We start from the raw sequence: 17,772 nt of genomic DNA on the forward strand, positions 1-17,772 counted from the left end.
GTTGAATATCAACTGGGTGCAGTCTCAACAGGGGATAATTTTAAACCTTTTTTTTTACAAGTTACAGAGCAAGACATATTAGTTCTTCTCTATGTTTAATAATGCACGCAATATTCCAATCACTTCATTTTGAGATAAACTCTATCACGCAATGTCCAAAACATCAACAGCGAACATATGCAACAATTAGTTCTTTATAAAGAAACAGTAACAGAACACATTCATTATTCATTCTTCTTTATAATTCACAAACAATTAAAACTGATCCATGTGGAACACATTTTAAATCAAATCAAATCAAATCAGGTGTTTGTTAAGCACGACTACTCACCCGTAGGGGTCTCAAGGTGCTGGTGGTGTGGGGGGAGGGGGATGGGGGGGTGGGTTCGCAGGTTCCAGTCCATCAAGAAGGGGGTCTGTCAAAGAGCCAGGTTTTGAGGTTTCTTGCGAAGATGGGGAGTGATGTTATCTGTCTGAGGTGGAGCGGAAGGTCGTTCCAGGCACTGGCCGCGCGGAAGGAGCAGCCTCCCGAGCTGGTCTTTCTGGTGCAGGGTACCACGGCGTAGGAGAGCTGGGCTGATCGTAGGGTCCTTTGGGGTGTGTGGAATTTGAGTTGGCTGTTCAGGTATGTTGGTCCGGTGTAGTGGAGGGCCTTGTGAGTGCCTCATTTGCAAAACACAGGCATTTCTTGTGGTTCAAGGCATCTTTGTTAGTTCTTTAGTTTATACTCCGTTTTTCAACTTCTTGTGCAATGCCTGTAGACAATTACATCCCCCAGCTTCCCCGGCTCGGTGGTGACGTAACGCAAGGCGTCATGCAGCACGGGACCCTCGTCTGCTGCTACAATGTGTTTGCCCTGTTTTTGCTGCAACCTGGACTTTGGCTGCATCGCTGGTGGTGAGACCACATCCCCCAGCTTCCCCGACCTGGCGGTGACGTACCGCAAGGTGCCAGAGCACCATAAAACTAATAGAGGTTTCCTGCAGCGGACCGACTGAGGCTGGGCGGGGCCTGCTCTCTTGGTCCTTCCACTTGGATAGAGTCAGTACCGGAAGCAATTGAATAAGGTACTGTGGCACACACAAATGATAGGTTCTCTGGTCATTTGTAAGGCAGCCATTTGTGGTTTGTTAGCTACCTGAAAGTGATTTCCCATATGTTACTAGGGTTACGGGAGCTTGTCCTACTTGACCCTTTGAGAGGACATTGAACTGTCGACATAACAATTCATGGGAAGGTGTAAAAATACCCTGGCACCAACTGCTACTGGCACTACCTTGGATAGGTTTTTGCAAAAAGCGGTGGGTGTAATTAGATAAAGAGGGTGTAAAGAGATAGAATTGGCAGAAAGAAGATTATCGCTAGCCCCGCCTTCATCTTCTCAGTAGGACATGACTAAGGAGTGGATTGTTAATGACGAGGAGAGCTGAAAGGATTTTCCATACCTAGTTCCACTTTCACCCACAGTTATCATTAATAACACTACTAACAATCTTGCTAATTGTTTTCAAGTCCTTGATCTGAATGAAGGGGCGGCTGTACGATCAAACAGTAAGGGGTTAAAAAGAAAAAGAGCAGAGGGTAGCACATAATCAATAAAAGGCAGCGTTTTGCTTCTAAAAAAAAAAAAACCAGGAAGACTCTAATCGGGAAGTACCCATTATGTGTAATGGAGCAGGAGAAGGTGGGGTTTTACCGGTGTGTGAAAAATGTTATGCCCGTGTCACACAGTTTGTGTCAGATGCTCTGAAGCCCAATCCTTGACCGCATGGGGACCACTGAAGAGCAGCTTTCACTTGTGGAGTTTTATCAAGGAGAGGCCTGGTTCCAGTGTAATTAGGGAGAGCCCAGCTAACTTAGAAAACCAGGAATTTGCTCAGCAGCAAGTGAGCAAAGCTTCCTCACCCATCACAAGTCAAAAGGCCCTCTTACATGATACTATCGCACATCCTAGGCTTGGCACTGGGGCACTAGCTGTTACTCAGAAAAAATGCAGAGTGGGGGCAATAGATCTTACAGACTACGTACATATACCCCGGTGTGACCAGTCTTCTGGGGGTAAAATCACATCTAATCGTTACCAGTCTATTTCTCCTCCCCCTCGGGGTAAAGGCGCCCATGATTGTTTGAATTTATCTCCTGACAACACCCCATAAACTTTGATACTAATGGGTGTCCCACCGATCCCTGAAGGTTCACATGAGGACTGTCAAAGGCGTATTAACAAAGCAGCACATTGGTGCACTAGGAATTCAGATTGCCATTCAGTAATTACAGAAAATATTATTATGGCACACAGAGTGCGATGGATTGGCCACATAATTAAATCTGTGGACAGAGATTGTGTAGTTTAACATTTTTAAGATCCTAGGTGTGTACGGTTTCTGTTAACCCGTTTGAGTAACAATTTTGCCTTCCACTACTTGCCTTCCACTACTGATTGCCTTGGTGTGAATTAGGCTGCTCCTGGTAAACAACTTCAAGTTGTGCTTCAGGCCTAGATGCCAAGGCAGACCTCATGAGGGTCTGAGATGGACATCTGTATATGACAAGAGCAGAGGAGCTTAAACCCTGACTTTCTAGGGAGTGACAACCCTAATGCACAGCACATTGTTTTTGAAGAAAGAAATGTTTAGAAAAATGTTTGAAAATTAGAAAAATCCTCCGGAAGAAGCTCCAAATCTGCAGTGAAGGGTGTGGAAAAAAGGGAATTGTTGTCAGGGTGCTGGCTGGAGTTATGTGGCTCCAGTGACGTCATATATGCGTCATTTCTGGTGCTGAGATAGTGCCAGCGCCTCTTATCTGCTGGGAAGAGCTATTACAATTTTTTGATCCATTATGGCACCTGGGGATATTAAAAAAGTGAAGAATCTGCAGGTATACGTAGCCATTAGAAAATCATATTCCAGGAGAAAGCCAAGGGTAAGCAGTGTTGGTCCGGTGTGGTAAAATAAGTGTTCAAAAAAGGGGGGGTGATGAACAGAGTGCCTGAATTAAGCAGACCACTCTTACCCAGTCCAAAGATCAGGGCTTGATCCATCACCGTTTTTTAGCTCACTGCACCATCCCAGCTCAGAACTTGGCTATATGCAAATTAGTCTGTTCCTGTCCCAGTGCATGATGGGAACAGGGCAAACCAAACTACCAAGCCAATTCTTATACTGGGAAGGAAACAAGCTTCCGGGGACCGGTTTCTGCCATTTCAGGCGTCGTCGGCCCGGCTTGCTTGAATCCTGATGGGGCAATGAGCAAGGGACTCACATCTGAGTATACCCTTCCACGCTTATGGTGGACAAAATGATTCAAAAAAGGGGGTGGTGATGAACAGAGTGCCTGAATTAAGCAGACCACTCTTACCCAGTCCAAAGATCAGGGCTTGATCCATCACCGTTTTTTAGCTCACTGCACCATTCCAGCTCAGAACTTGGCTATATGCAAATTAGTCTGTTCCTGTCCCAGTGCATGATGGGAACAGGGCAAACCAAACTACCAAGCCAATTCTTATACTGGGAAGGAAACAAGCTTCCGGGGACCGGTTTCTGCCATTTCAGGCGTCGTCGGCCCGGCTTGCTTGAATCCTGATGGGGCAATGAGCAAGGGACTCACATATATAAGTGTAGCACAAGCTCCAGGCCCACACAGCCAGCAGAGAAGGCTACACGAAGAGAGTGAAACATGTAGGAATATACGAGGTTGCAGGGACAGGGCCACTTCAAAGATATTACTACCTAGGAAATTGCCTTTTTACACTCATCTTTCCTGGCACAGAGGTAAACTGTAAAGCTGCTGCCCTGAAAGCATCCTTGCCTCGCTTTTCCCCAGACCTACAGGTGGTAGGAGAGGGAGTGGAAACAGAAAGCCATGGGTGAAATGTCTAATTCATCACTTGGTACACGCTTCTTGACTGCTAAGATGTAACATGTTATTGTGCCATAACGAGGCAGGTAGGTTTAGAAAAAGGACGAACGCCTACTGAAAGAGCATCCAATCAGTGTGGAGCTCCGAACGTCAAAGAGGTTTATATGCATTAACAGCCTTATTCATCAACGGGCCGTTTTGCGAGCCCCTAATAGCGATTCATAGCGAATCGCTATTAAGGACTTGCAAAACGGTATTCATGTAGGAATTGCTAAATAAATAGCGATTCCTACACATTCCTTATTTGCGAGTAGCAAATTGCTAATCGCAAATAAGGAATAACTCCCCATTCATTCCTCTGGGCCAAAAGGCCCATAGGAATGAATGGGGAGTATTCCTTATTGCGATTAGCAATTTGCTACTCGCAAATAAGATAGCGATTTAAAGGGTGCCAGGGGTGTCCAAAGGACACCCTGTAGCACCCCTTAAATGCAAATTTAAACTGGTGTTGCGCACACACATGTCCAAAGGACATGTGTGTGTGCAACATGCAACTTAGAAAAATGCTTTTAAAAGCATTTTTCTAAGTTTTTGCTATTTACCGAGAGGTCTGACCTCTCGGTAAATAGCGGCCCGAAATTGTGAATTAGCAATTTAAAAATGGTTGATGAATTGCATTTAAGGAATCTCAAATAGAGATTCCTTTTAATGTAATTCCTCGCAATTTAGCGAATTAGCAATTACCGATTTTTGCATTTGGGATGATGAATCCCAAATGCAAAAATTGCGCTCGCAAAGGGCCAGATTCTCAGAATCTGGCCCTTTGCGAGCGCAATTCGGCTTGATGAATCAGGCTGTTAATGTTTAATCTGTTATTGGGTGCCCGAGTTAAAAACTCAAATACAGCTGGTGTTTACGGGAGGTAAAGTGAAACACTGAATGCTTGGACCCAAACACCACAAAGGCAATGACAAACACCAAAGAGAAATGGTTTGACAAACAAGCTTTGCCAAACGAAAGAGCACCAGACATCTTTCTAATATACAATCATGTTTGGCAGACAACTGAAACTATTCCAAGTCAGCTCCCCTCATCCTAACCGCAGCTCCCTAGGAATGCCCATCTGATCCAAAATGAAAATAATGTTCATACTCCTTGCCCGCCGTAGGTAATATGGTCAGGAAGTGGTAAACTTCAAACCTGAAATAAATTATACTCTGCACAAACAAACAAAAACATTCCGATTGAAATCCGGATTTAAGCTTAACAAATAGAGGCAGATTACAAACAACTATTCACATTTCAGTGGGTGGCAATGGTAAACAGAAAGCGGAACAGAAAGGGGTTGAGAGGAAATATATTCACAAGACAAAATGAACATTACGGTTTCAATGTTTACGTTCTATGGAGGGCGTTTCCTCAGCTCGCTGCGAAAATAAGGAGGGCATCGGCTTCACTGCCAAGCTGCAATTCGGCATAATGGGTGTAAGGTATAATAGCCAGTAACTCTATGACTTGGCGGCATATGTGGCATCTGTATGCTTTCATGTTTATGTGCAAATCAATAAAAAGATTGATCAAAAAAGTGTGATGGCAGTATTTTCTATCACCGAAGTGGAGAGTGGCTTCCTATAGTCTGGATAGGGCTCGCTCTCAAAAGACACATCTATTGTAAAGATGCTGTAGATACATGCACTGTTTCTTGCGCGCTTTATTATTAATCCAGACTGCATTGGCCGTTTGCAATGATTTCATTCTCACATAGCACAGTGTGTTCCATCCAAAGGACGAGGGACTTGAGTTAAGGAATCACATCCATTCACTCGATTACACTTAAAACATAACTTAATAACATAGTGCACGACATATTGAAATAAGCCATGAACGCAGTTATAGTGTTGAGAATGCGAACTTCGAAAATCTATTTAAATAAAGACGCAAACCTTCCCTGATTTTCTTTTCACAATGTAAACAATATACACCAGCTCAATCTTTTGAATTCAAAGTGGGAGTCACGTATATATTTTTCTTCAAAGAGTGATATGTATGCCTCATCGCAATTATCATTTCCAAAGCCATGCATTAATCTATTTTTGTGTATCGCATTCGATTTGTGCCGTGTTTCGAAACCCGACTGATGAGGGGTTCTCCTCAGGACAGGGAACCTGTGTCGAAAGGTTTAGTTGGGTGTGGAACAGGTATTGCTGATTCTGCTGGGGAAGAAGTGCAAACATTTTAGACTGACAATCCAGAGTACAGGTATTATGAGGAGCGCGGGGGAGGGGGGGGGAAGGTTGGTGTTTAATTGACAAGGCATTTATGAGCACTTACTGTGTGTCTTAGAAAGGTTCACTCATTTTTATGTCCATCTAGGGTGCATTTGTATCTAGATGCAATGGACGGCGTAGTTGTTTGTAGGGTGAGCCCCTTTTAGAGAATAGAATCACTCGGTGATCAAAACAAACCTTTTGTGTTCCAATATCACAGTTAGTTGTTTGTAGGGTTAGACCCTGTTAGAGACTAGAATCAATTCTTTGTTCCTCCTTTGAACCTGCACACTTGACTTTTCTAAGGGGTACCAATTTAAGGACGCAATGGCACTCAAATATTTCTAGTTCCCTAACATGAGTATAGTGTGTTGGACATTCGCGTTCAGCGTCTCAAAGGATGTGGTATAGATTGTACGGGAACATGTAGCTGGAGTCCTTTTGTCCGTGGCATGTGCCGGATATTGCTGTGCCAAAAGTTCAGTCAGTTTTATTTTGCACCTCATTTGATTGCTTCAGTCGTGCTGTCAGATATCCTATGCTCAGCTCAACGTCTGAAGGAAGACGTATTCTTTCGTTTTCTACATAGGAGATATAGTCTTGGTCATTGCTCTGGAGATTTAGTCTTAGTCACTGTTTGTGCAGGAGAGTGTTTTTTCTACGCTTGATGTCTGATGGAGGATGTAGTATTTGGTTTTCTTTGACTTCTGATGTTGACAGCACTTAGCAGTTACAAGTCCACAACACCCTATGTGAAAAGTAGTCTTTGTTTTCTTATGTCTTGATATAAACATCACTCCTCGGACAATGCTTCTGTTGGTGTAGGAGGAGGGAAGAGCGGTGCCCTTCTGTGGTTTCTACACTTAAACATATATTATACGGGGACTTGTGATGTTAAAAAACAGCGATTGTCTATAGATTGACCTGGATTTGATTAAAAAAATCACGTGGCAACAGAATTCTTGAGGTGCCTGCTCAAATATGTCAAGATGTTTAAGTTGTGAACCCATTCGCTGAATAAAGACATTGTAATGTTGTTTATAATCTATAGAATAGACATCAGAGATTTCATTCATTCTGGTATTGATTACTGAATTTCAAAATAGCCACTAGCGCTCTCTTGAGCAGCAGGCGTGCAATGTCCATTCCATGGTGGCCACTTTTTAGCACCTTTAGGAACGTTTATCTGAGCTCAGTGGGCATAGTCAGTCAAATGTTTCACCAATGGTGCATGTTCTACTTTACATTTTATTCTGGATTTATGTTGGTAGTCGTTCTTGGAAAAGGTTATGGAAAGAAATGCACATATTTGGAAAGATTTTGGCGGTGTCTGCCAAAATCTGACGTTGGCACGCCTTCTGATGCGGCGGGCCGGGCGGATGAAAACGTACCCTACGTACGTACTTCGACAAAAGGCAGGCCTGTGGGAAACCTCAGTGAAAAAGACACTACGTAGAGCTCATTTGACAGGGAGTTTGAGCCCTTCTACTCTATTGACCGGAATATGTTCATGGACAGATGGAGGGAGGGCTGCTATGGTGTGGCAAGGATCCTGTATCCAGGGGAAACCTTCATTACATTCCAGGAAGCACAGGATACATTTGAAGGCGGGCAAGGACAATTCGTACAATATGCCAAAATAGGCAACACGGTGAGGGAGCCGTGCAGTATGTACCCTGGCGGCGCCACCAACTTCAACCAAGCTTGGAGGATTACTTCGATGGGGAGTAGGCAAACATCTATAGGGCACTCCGTAAGAACCAAACCAATAGAGATCATTAGGTGAGGGCCGCGTGGGAGATGGAGTTGGGAGGTCCTCTGGAGGATACAGACTGGTAGCATGAATGCACACTAGTGAAGAAGGTATCTTCCAATAACAGTTTTAAACAAACCCATTTTAATTACTTATACCGTACTTACATTACACCAGCCAAGCTCCGTTGCATTGACCCAAGCAGGGAGGCATTTTCCGCGCTGCGGGGAGGATGGGGCCACGTTCTTGCATCTCGCTTGGCACTGTGCAGAGGTCTATAAATTCTGGCAAATGGTAGTGTACCACGTCTCTGTCGTAGTGGGCATTGTTGTCCCCTTGACCCCTAGTGCCTGTTGTTGAGGGGTCAAGAGACCCGGGGTGTAAGACTTCATATAAGCTACTTCATCTGATATTGCTCCTGGCAAAATGAGAGGACTGTGATAGGCTGGGTGGGTCCAAGAATCCCAAGTGTGAGTTTATGGGTAAAAGATGTGCTGTAATGGGGTTTTGCAGATGAACAGCACATGAAGCTCTCCCGCACAGATGGAATGGTTACTGTGAATTTGGAGGCATGGGGTGCAATGTTGACCTCCTTTAACGAATATGTTACAGCAGACACGGCTACGGATGGGGAAGACCAGAGTTGAATGGGACATTGAACCTCATTGTAGGTGCATGACTGAAAGCTATAGTGTATCTTGGTCATGGTCCATACCGCTAGACGCTACATTATGTATTGATAGTCGAATAGATTATTAAAATCTACCGGAGGGATGATTGTGTACCCGTATTCTGTGATTGTAAGAATGGCACCTGCTACCATGCACTTTTACGTTGAACTATATAAAATGCACACAAAAAAAGATTTACACTAGCACCAAGAAGCAGCCACGGTCTTCATTTGCACTTCAGAAGTGAATCGCACAGCACTTAAAGGTAGGTGTCTGTATAGAAAATGCAGTGAATGCCTGCATAGCACAGATTTGCACCATCGATTGTACAAGCCCTTGGAATCGTGATGGACCTGTGTCTCATTGCACAGAAAACGTGCTGCTCAGCTGGATATATCGCCCATGCACAGAAACCTGACAAGGCACAAGTTTACACATATAGGACAACTCCTCTTCTGATTCGTTTAGAGGGACAGGCAGCAATGGAAGAGTGCTCTGGGCCACGGAACTTCGAACTCTCAGACATGCTGCTTGAAGGGAGCAAGTCACTCAAAAAAAAAGGAACCTAAAAAGCTTTTTTATCTCATTATAGACTGAAAAATGAAAAAGAACCCAAAAGAACCACACAGCATTACACATGGGATATTTGGTTAGGCCACAACATAAACTGCATTCATGGTTTATGTCAGGTGATTCGTAGGACTGTGCTAAGTGTTCGATCTCAAAACGACTGTAAAATGTTATTTAAATCTTTGTAACTTAACAAGCTCCCCCCCCATTGGCGTGAAAAGTGAGCGTAATGTCTGTGACAATGTATTTCTCAAAAAATAAACTTGGAGAGAAAAAGTAAGCATATATTTGTGAATATACATTGAAAACATAAGCAAAGTTACACCTGCAGAAAAAAACACAACCTGCTTACATTTCCCATCCTGGCTGGATTTGGATCGAGGGAAAAGTATGTCACAGTGAACTGAAAATAGTCTCGCAATGCACAGAAAACTTCACAAGGCAGAAGCAGCGATGATGCTCTTACCTGCACACTTGTAGTCTGGATCTACTCCTTTCAGAACAGCATCAAACAGAGAAACTTCCACCTTTTGCTTCCTGTGGTGACAGCTCACCAGCAAAGAAGGCTGAGACACCACAAGGTATAGAAAGGGCTCTAGCTGCATATCATCAGCCCCTCTGCGCCCCGGCTGCCGCACAATTGTGATACCCAGGGCCTGCCGGGCAGAAGATCTTGTGGTGGCATGAAGGCTTTCCAGAGACAGTAGGCCTGTTATTCTCTTTGTTGATGAAGTCCCTGGACTGTTCATCAAATCATCAGCAGTGAGTGTTGCGATGGAAGGCTGTGTGTGCTTGCCATTCCCCGCATTGGCCTCGTCTGTTTCTGCTAGGTTCAAAGAGCTTTTATTCAGTTTTAATCCATCCGCCTGGTCCTGTGGTGAGTGGGGCTTTGGCACTGCCGTGCACGAGTATGACATCAGCGAAACACGACTTGCTGTTATGAAGATGTCAAATGGGATGAAGTTGAGATTTTTCACAATGGATGATTGTTGAGACAGGCGAGCAATGCGGTGATGACTGGTGCCACTGTGCTGCTCAATTTGAACAATTCGAATTTTGGCGCTGTCACTGCCAATGCCACTGTCCTGTGCTCCACTATAACGTGAAGAGGTGTCAACAGTTCCTCCATCAGGGCAATCAATCCTTTTCCTTTCTTGATTGAACACCTGTGAAGAAAAGACAGCCATAAAACAATGACTCAAAGGACTGGGGTATTGACAGCAGGGAAGATTTCAATAACTGTAACAGGGATGCAATCGCAGAAGATTACTACTAATTTCAAATAGAGGCTCAGATATAAATACACAATAGGAAATGTGATAACATAAAAGGAATCTAAAAGAATAAATAACATCGGGAATAGTAGGGTCATGGCTAGAATTTTCATAAATGTACTTACATTTTGGTTTTCACAAACATCTCATACCATACACTTAAAGTTTCAATGTTTGCGCCTAACTATAAACCATTTCCGTCATAAACCAGTAGATCTTCTTATGGCACAAAATCTACAGTCTTACAGTCAGGGTCAAATTCCCGTTTTATCCCACCTGGAAAACATACTGAAAGGTGGAGATTATTCTTTCTGTAATGTAAGAAAATGTGGAGGGTTCTTCAGTATCTTATTGGAACATTTCCTCCTGCGTTTATTAGCATTAGCTGCAGGTGGGCAAATTCAATGTGAAAAAAACATTAGGAAGGTTGTTTTGTGACTGCACACAGTTAGGGTTTTAGGAGTGTTCACTACATTCTCATTGACCAACAGTCTCGCTTAACCAGCATGCATGATTTAGTGGATCGTACAGCCCACAAGCTACATTCAATAGTGGTTACAAACATGACAAATTAAATTATTATCTTGGCTGAGCCAAATATCAAAATCATGATATCATCTTCATATACTATGAAGACAAGTTTTATATAAACAGAGTACAACATAAATTTGTAATTGCTGAATTTTCAGTGATAAAAATAATCATTATAATAATGGCTATGGAAATCTATGGAATCAATATATGAATTACCGTGACAGAAAGAAACACAAGAGTAAATGCTTGGTGGCTGATGAATGAAGAACTATTAATTACCCTGGCAGAAAAAACCGAGCAAAACTTTCAGGAAATTTCAATGGTCATTGGACTGCCCTAGGACAGTCAGGAGGCAGTAAGGGGTGTAGGGCATAACGTAAGCAAAGTAGGCGATGCGCTGTATTTGAAACCAAAGCGGACATTTTAAAGACTAGAACAGCAATAAAGGTAATCTGCCACTGGAATGCAGCTTTAGGAGATAGAAAACGCCAGGTTATGATATTGCTAACTAAAAATGAAGGAAGGACAAGAGCATGCTATATGACCAAGTAGACTAATCTGGCAAAATAATGTACTGGCTTGGTAAAAGAAACAGCCTGAACAGCATGATGGCTGGCACAAAAAGCTTGGGGAGGAGGCTGCGTCCTGAATCAATGAATATAGCATAGGAATTGATAGATTCCATTAACAACTATACAGTAGAGGAACGGAAAACAAGAAAGTGTTATCTGAAGTCTTTATAACAGGATGGGTCCAACTAAGGGAATCACAGAATTCGATTGAAATCTTCTTAACTTGGACATTGAGAATGAAAGATATCAAAAGGGATAGGTCAACTGCAATAGGATGAAGATACAAGGATCAAAGGGACTCTTTGAAAAGTACACCAATCTCCCATCTCCTCATTTGCTGATGCTGTACACTATCTCAAAAGCTCAAGGTACTATTGGAAGATGGACGAGAGGTACACAATAATGGGTATACCAAAGCCATGACACCCTGGTTACACATAACGCTAGTACAGGCCAATTTCCCTCACAAATGTAATTGTAACTGTAGACAAAGATACCAGTCAAGATTGTAGCAAACCATTTGGAAGGGGTTATCAGATTACTCAGCACATTGGCCAGAGTGGCTTTTTGCCATGTAAACAACACGCCATAACATCAGAAGGCTAACTAATGCATTGGCTCTTGCGAGTCGACTTGGTTTGTCCATGGCGGTCCTCCAACCAGACTTTGAAAATGCATTTGATAATTTGAATTGGGGTTACATGTTTGTACCACTTGAATATCTGAACCTGGCCTGTTTTCATATCGTACATCCATTTGCTATACAGAAAACCCAGAGCCAAGTTGCGAGTTCACAACATGCTATCCGAATCCTTCCCTATCTAAAGAGGAACAAAACAGGTTAGCCTGTGGTTCCCACTCCTATTCGTGATAGCAACTAAGTCACTAGCCAAAAGGTCTCAGACAGATGGGGACATACCAGTGTCTCTCAATATGCTGACAGCCTCCTACTATACCGTAGCCACCTCAAATAATAAAGACCACGGGCACTGCAATTCTTAAATGATTTTGTGAAATACCCAGGACTTGGGTGGAAACTTAGTCAAATCTTATATATATATCCAATATGAGAGACCGAGTAGGAGATTGGGCTACCCATTCACAACTGCATATTATGACAGAGAGAACACAATACCTTGGATTGTTCATATTTATCAATGAAACTGGTATGTTGGTGGCGAATATACACTCATTGGTGGAATGTCTTAAAAAACACCTAACACACGACTCTACCTCTGTTGAGAAAACTGACATTGATTAAAGTGGTGATTCCCTCAAATATATTACGTATATAAAATGAAAATGATTCCGAACTAACTATTGGTCTAAGTTCTTTAATGTACAGCCTAAACAGTCAGGCCATTCCTCTTTAATAATCGAACTGTCAGAGTGAGTATGGCTAAATGTTGTAAATGAGCATACAACAGAGGTCTCGGCATGGCTGACTTTACAAGCGTTAAACAAAAAACTTTTGTGCTTCCCACTTGGTGATTATTAATTAATGGGTTTTTGGCATGGGAGATCACCCGGTGAAGAGGAGGGATTTGTGGCCACTTGGCAAATATAAACCAATGCACTTCCTGCATAAGGGGAATTTGCCATCCTGTATTCCAGCTACCAAGACAGTGATGCAGACTTGGAGCTGTTCCCTCCAAAACATGGGTTGAGCAATGAATCTGACATGGGCAACTAAACTTTGGGTAGGGAAGATGCTGCAGCAGTCATGGCACTACGGGGATCTCCATGATAGGCGATGTCACTACACACGAGCACAAGAAGGCATTTATCTCTATATAAGAGAAACTTTGTTTCCACCATATTTAAAATTCACTCACGCACTACCACCTTTTCTAAACAACACAGACAGCCTCTCAGAATTCAATCCACTGGAGGCAAAGTTCACCAAGTCTGAACTTCCAGACAAAAATATGGCACTGATTTTTTAAGACCCTGGTGATAAAACACATCTGAATCATTTTCATCCTTACAGAGGCATGGGAGACTTATGTGAGCCCCTTTGGAGGACAGCAGATAGGTTTAATGGCCTCAAAAGTGATAGCCAATTTTGACTGATACAGGATAACACAACTTAAATACCTCCGCTGCACATACTATACTAAAAATAGATTGTCATGAATGTGAAGAGAATTGTGTTGCCGACTTGCAGGAGATGTTAAGATTAGGAGGAAGACGTAATGCACAAAGTGTGGAGCTGCGAGGTTATTACAGAGGGAACTCTGTGGTAGTTAACCGTCCAATAGTACTAGTACTCAACCAGCACTTCTTGGTATATTAGACGATCTGGCTCTCTAGATGTAGTGAAGATATTTGTAGGATTGAGCCTGCTGGTCGCCAAGAGGGACTCGTCATAGAGCTAGAAGGAGACAGCGATGCCAGGCCTAAATAAATGGGAATGGGGGATAGACAAATGTAGAATTTTAGAAAAATCAACCCATGGGGCACAAAGCTGTCCTCAAAGCATGAGGAAATGTGGGCATTGTTGATGAAATACCAGGGTACAATGGAATGAGGCCCTACAAAATATGAACACACAGAACTGCCAATAATATGTATACCAGATTGTAGCTACCCATGCATGCATATTGTTTAGATTGTAAGTATGATGATATTTACTGTGACACTGTACAATGGTTTGCTTGTATTTTCTATATGATGATAAGACTGAAATAAATTGTTTAATAAGAAATAAATCCACAATTAACCCTGACGTGCACTTTGTATAGGAATAATTAAGAAGACACGTGGATAAAGATAACAATTCCTCATAAAATATTTTGGAGAAAAGGGCAACTGAAAATACGCGCAGAAACAAGGGGGCATCAATGTCGATTCCTCTGTGCGCGCAATAACCACTTACCATGAATTTCACTCTGCCCCCGTTCTACACTGTACGTGGGGTTGGGGCTCTACACTCGGAGCAGAACTACTGAAGAGACGCTAGGAGTTTTTTTATCTGCGATTCAACACCTTAGACGTTTTCCAGGATAAGTAGCTGCAGACTCAGCGCAGCAGGTACCCCCTTTTCCTGCCAGAAAAAGGAACTCCTGGGAGTTGCTGGGTGCTGCCAGCAGTAGATGTTCTTTATTGCAGGGCTGTCATAACCAGCATCTTCTGGAGCATCATGGGGTCCGGTTGTGTGTGACAATGGCGTGTACCACTCCTGCAAGGGACCTGGCGTTCTATGGCTGACTCTATACGGGGGCGCTCACCCTTCTCCTCAAGGATCAGTAACGCAGGCTGTTGCAGCTACCCCAAAGACAGGGCTGAATAACACCGTGCAAGCCAGCTCTCCCACAAGTACCATTCGGGTGGTAAATAACACTGCTATAATATTGTGGTACAAAAAATGCTGTAATAGGGTCAACTGCAAGCATAAACAAGGTCCTCCATGTCATACCCCAATGACAGGCTTTTAGTTAATTTAGTGACTGGGGAAAGCCTTTCTGCTTTGATTCGGTGCTCTGCCAAACTTAGTTTTGCATGTCAGTAACGATGAGCGGAGGACAGAAAATGGTTGACATTTGTGAAGGACAACTATGTTGAAAGATATCCAAAAATATCGCTCTGAGGCAGGACCAAGGCAGAGCACAGGTAATACATCTGGTCCCGATTTCCTGTAAATAATCATGCCTACACTTAGTTGGAACTACTTCAAGGACTAAAGCCTTCCTGTGGCTAAGCAACTACACTACTGCTTCTTTACAAAGCCACATTAATGTTTCCAGGCAATCAATATATAATAAATAGTTCAACTGAATAGTTTCTACGAAAAAGCTATATCGCAAGATCTGCATTTGTTAAGGTTTCTTATTGCACAGGTATCGAGTCCTTATACTAGAGGATGAACTATACACTTCCAGGCGAAACAGCTCTGCATCTGGGTGGTGAGAACACAGCTGTGAAACCTGGCAGTGCACAGTACCAATGCCTTCACTACGGCATTCAGTTATGCACGTACAGTGTATTTCTCGCCATGAGATGGAATTACCTCACCATTTCATTTCCGTCTGCTAACAATAAAATCACATTCCTCCATGAAAAACAGTGTAAAGGGAGCTGCTTCTTAGGAAAGCAGATGACAAGCCAGAGGTAAGACGGCATGGTCTGTGCCCTGTTTGCACAAGAACAAAGGCACGTGAATGTTGGCACAGCTGCTTTCATTTATAGCGTAGTCTTTGAATTAAAAATAGACATAGCCAACTTCAAAACGCTTCTGGGGAGACCTGCCTCTCTTCTCTTCACAGCCACACCACCGTGGCAAATGTTCACTCTCACTCGGGCTAATCTGAGCTCCTTCTATTTTAAAGGCTCGGGAAGACATGTTCTGAATCAACTAAAGGTTCCTGAACGTTGGGCCCCTGTTGAACTTTGAAAAGTCCCATCCTTGGCCTGCACAGGATCACCTCTTTATTGGTGCATACGTAAGCGTGGACCTGGGCAGGAGGTTTCTTCTGGTGCTTTATCTGTCCACCGTTGAATACCATTCAATAGTAACTGCCACTATCATTTCCAGAATCGATTATGGGAATGCCCTCTATCTTGGTCTACCGAAAACCCTTACTAATAGGCTTCAGGTTCTGATGAATGATGCTGCCCGACTGATCTTTAGACTCCCTAGGAGGTCTAGAGCCACTCCTCTACTACAAAACCTACATTGGCTTCCAATTAAAGAGAGAGTGGAATTCAAGAGTCTGTGTACAGCCCATAAGGCCATCTATGGTAAGGCTCCGGCCTATATCAAGGAGCGCCTACAACTGTACTGCCCGACGAGATCACTTCGGTCCTCGGACTCGCAGTTGTTGACCTGCTCTCGGTACAGGCTAGTGACGAAGGGAGGCAGAGCCTTCTCGGTATTGGTTCCCCAGCTGTGGAACAATCTGCCTGGAGGGCTGCGTGAGGAAGGAAACCTCTTAAAATTTCGAAAGAGTCTGAAAACGCTACTGTTTAGGAGAAGCCTGAGCATGGCTTAATCCGATGCGATTTTTTGTTCTGACCCTGTTATGTTATTGTCCTGTACCATCTTTCCGGGCGCTTAGAGACCTGCAGGTGATTAGGCGCGGTATAAAATTAAAATAACAATAACAATCTGGTGTCTTTTTTTAATGTAGGATTTTGCTTCAGCTGGGGCTTGGCAACGTTTTATGACAGCTATCATGGAGGTGGCTCCACAGGCACGCTGACATCTCAAGATGCTGGTGCGACACCGTTCAGTTCACTAAGACACTTTGAGCTTGGTGTTGGATTGCTTGATCTTGGTGCCTCTTCAGCTTTGAGGGGTTTTGGCATGGGTATTGGTGGACTCCAATCTGTTGGGAAGGGTGTTGCTGGCTCCTTGTCTTTACCCGGTTGTCGCCACAGACAGGTTGGGGCGCCAAGATGGACAATGACATGATTCAAGGAGGTGGTGCCCAAACTAGGGTGCTCAATCCTCCACCTCTTTTGTGCTGTTAGTAGAGTTCTGTGCCTAAAAGACATTTGTCCTATCCTCCCAAATCATGGTGTCTGAACAAACAACCAGGTAACAAACGCAAATGTAAAATTGCTGGGAGCAGTGACAAGGCCGCATTGTCTTCGGGATTTGCAGGAGGAAGCCAACCTGGTTTCTTGGATGACCTCCTTCCCTGCTGAGACTGAGCACATTCAGGCAGATTAGTTGAACAGGGTATTTACATCCTCCCTGGTGGGCCGTCTTTATCCTAAATTATTTGGGGATCTGTGGTCTGATCTTTGGTGCCCATGGTTGAAAGTGCTTCTCTGGGCGAATAGCATTCTGAACTTGGTATCTGAAGGCTTGAGAAAGATGCTCTGTACCTCTGGTGTGGCTTGTGTCTCCCTGTGTATTTTCCACCTTTGATTTTGCTAATTAAGATTTTGAGGGACAAAAAGGAGGTCCTATATCATTGTATCATTCTGCTGTGTTTTTCCTAGTTGTACATGTTGTCTTCGTTCCTCCACTGTGGATTCCAACATCTCTCTGTCTCTTCCTCTGGCCAAAACCTCCATCTATTGCTCCTCTCTGCCCAAGCAAGACAGCATGGCAGTTGAGTATTTAGCTTTCCAGTATCTTGTTTGTTATGGGGTATGACTACCTGCTTCCAGCTTTCTACTGTGTCTTTTTATGGCCAGGATTGGCTGCATATTAACAAACAGTGACTCTTTTAGTTTTGGCATGCTGATTCGTGTCCCAATTTGTATTATTAAGTTCCACAGGAGCTATATCCTTAGTGGCTGTGTTAATCATTCCTCGGTTTC

The 17,772-nt window shown here is 43.4% G+C and overlaps 1 protein-coding gene across 4 annotated transcripts in view; it reads right to left on the reverse strand.

Annotated features, from left to right (window-relative positions):
* Window positions 1-17,772, reverse strand: part of VPS13B (vacuolar protein sorting 13 homolog B) — a 3,181,000-nt gene that overhangs the window by 1,058,784 nt on the left and 2,104,444 nt on the right. For all 4 annotated transcript variants that reach the window (XM_078686964.1, XM_078686965.1, XM_078686963.1 and 1 more), the window contains exon 34: window positions 9,586-10,285. In XM_078686964.1, the coding sequence (XP_078543090.1) occupies window positions 9,586-10,285 (700 nt within the window). The remainder of the gene's footprint in view (window positions 1-9,585; window positions 10,286-17,772) is intronic.

This window comes from Lissotriton helveticus, chromosome 4_1 (assembly GCF_964261635.1).
Source record: "Lissotriton helveticus chromosome 4_1, aLisHel1.1, whole genome shotgun sequence".
In the NCBI taxonomy this organism is placed as follows: domain Eukaryota; kingdom Metazoa; phylum Chordata; class Amphibia; order Caudata; family Salamandridae; genus Lissotriton; species Lissotriton helveticus.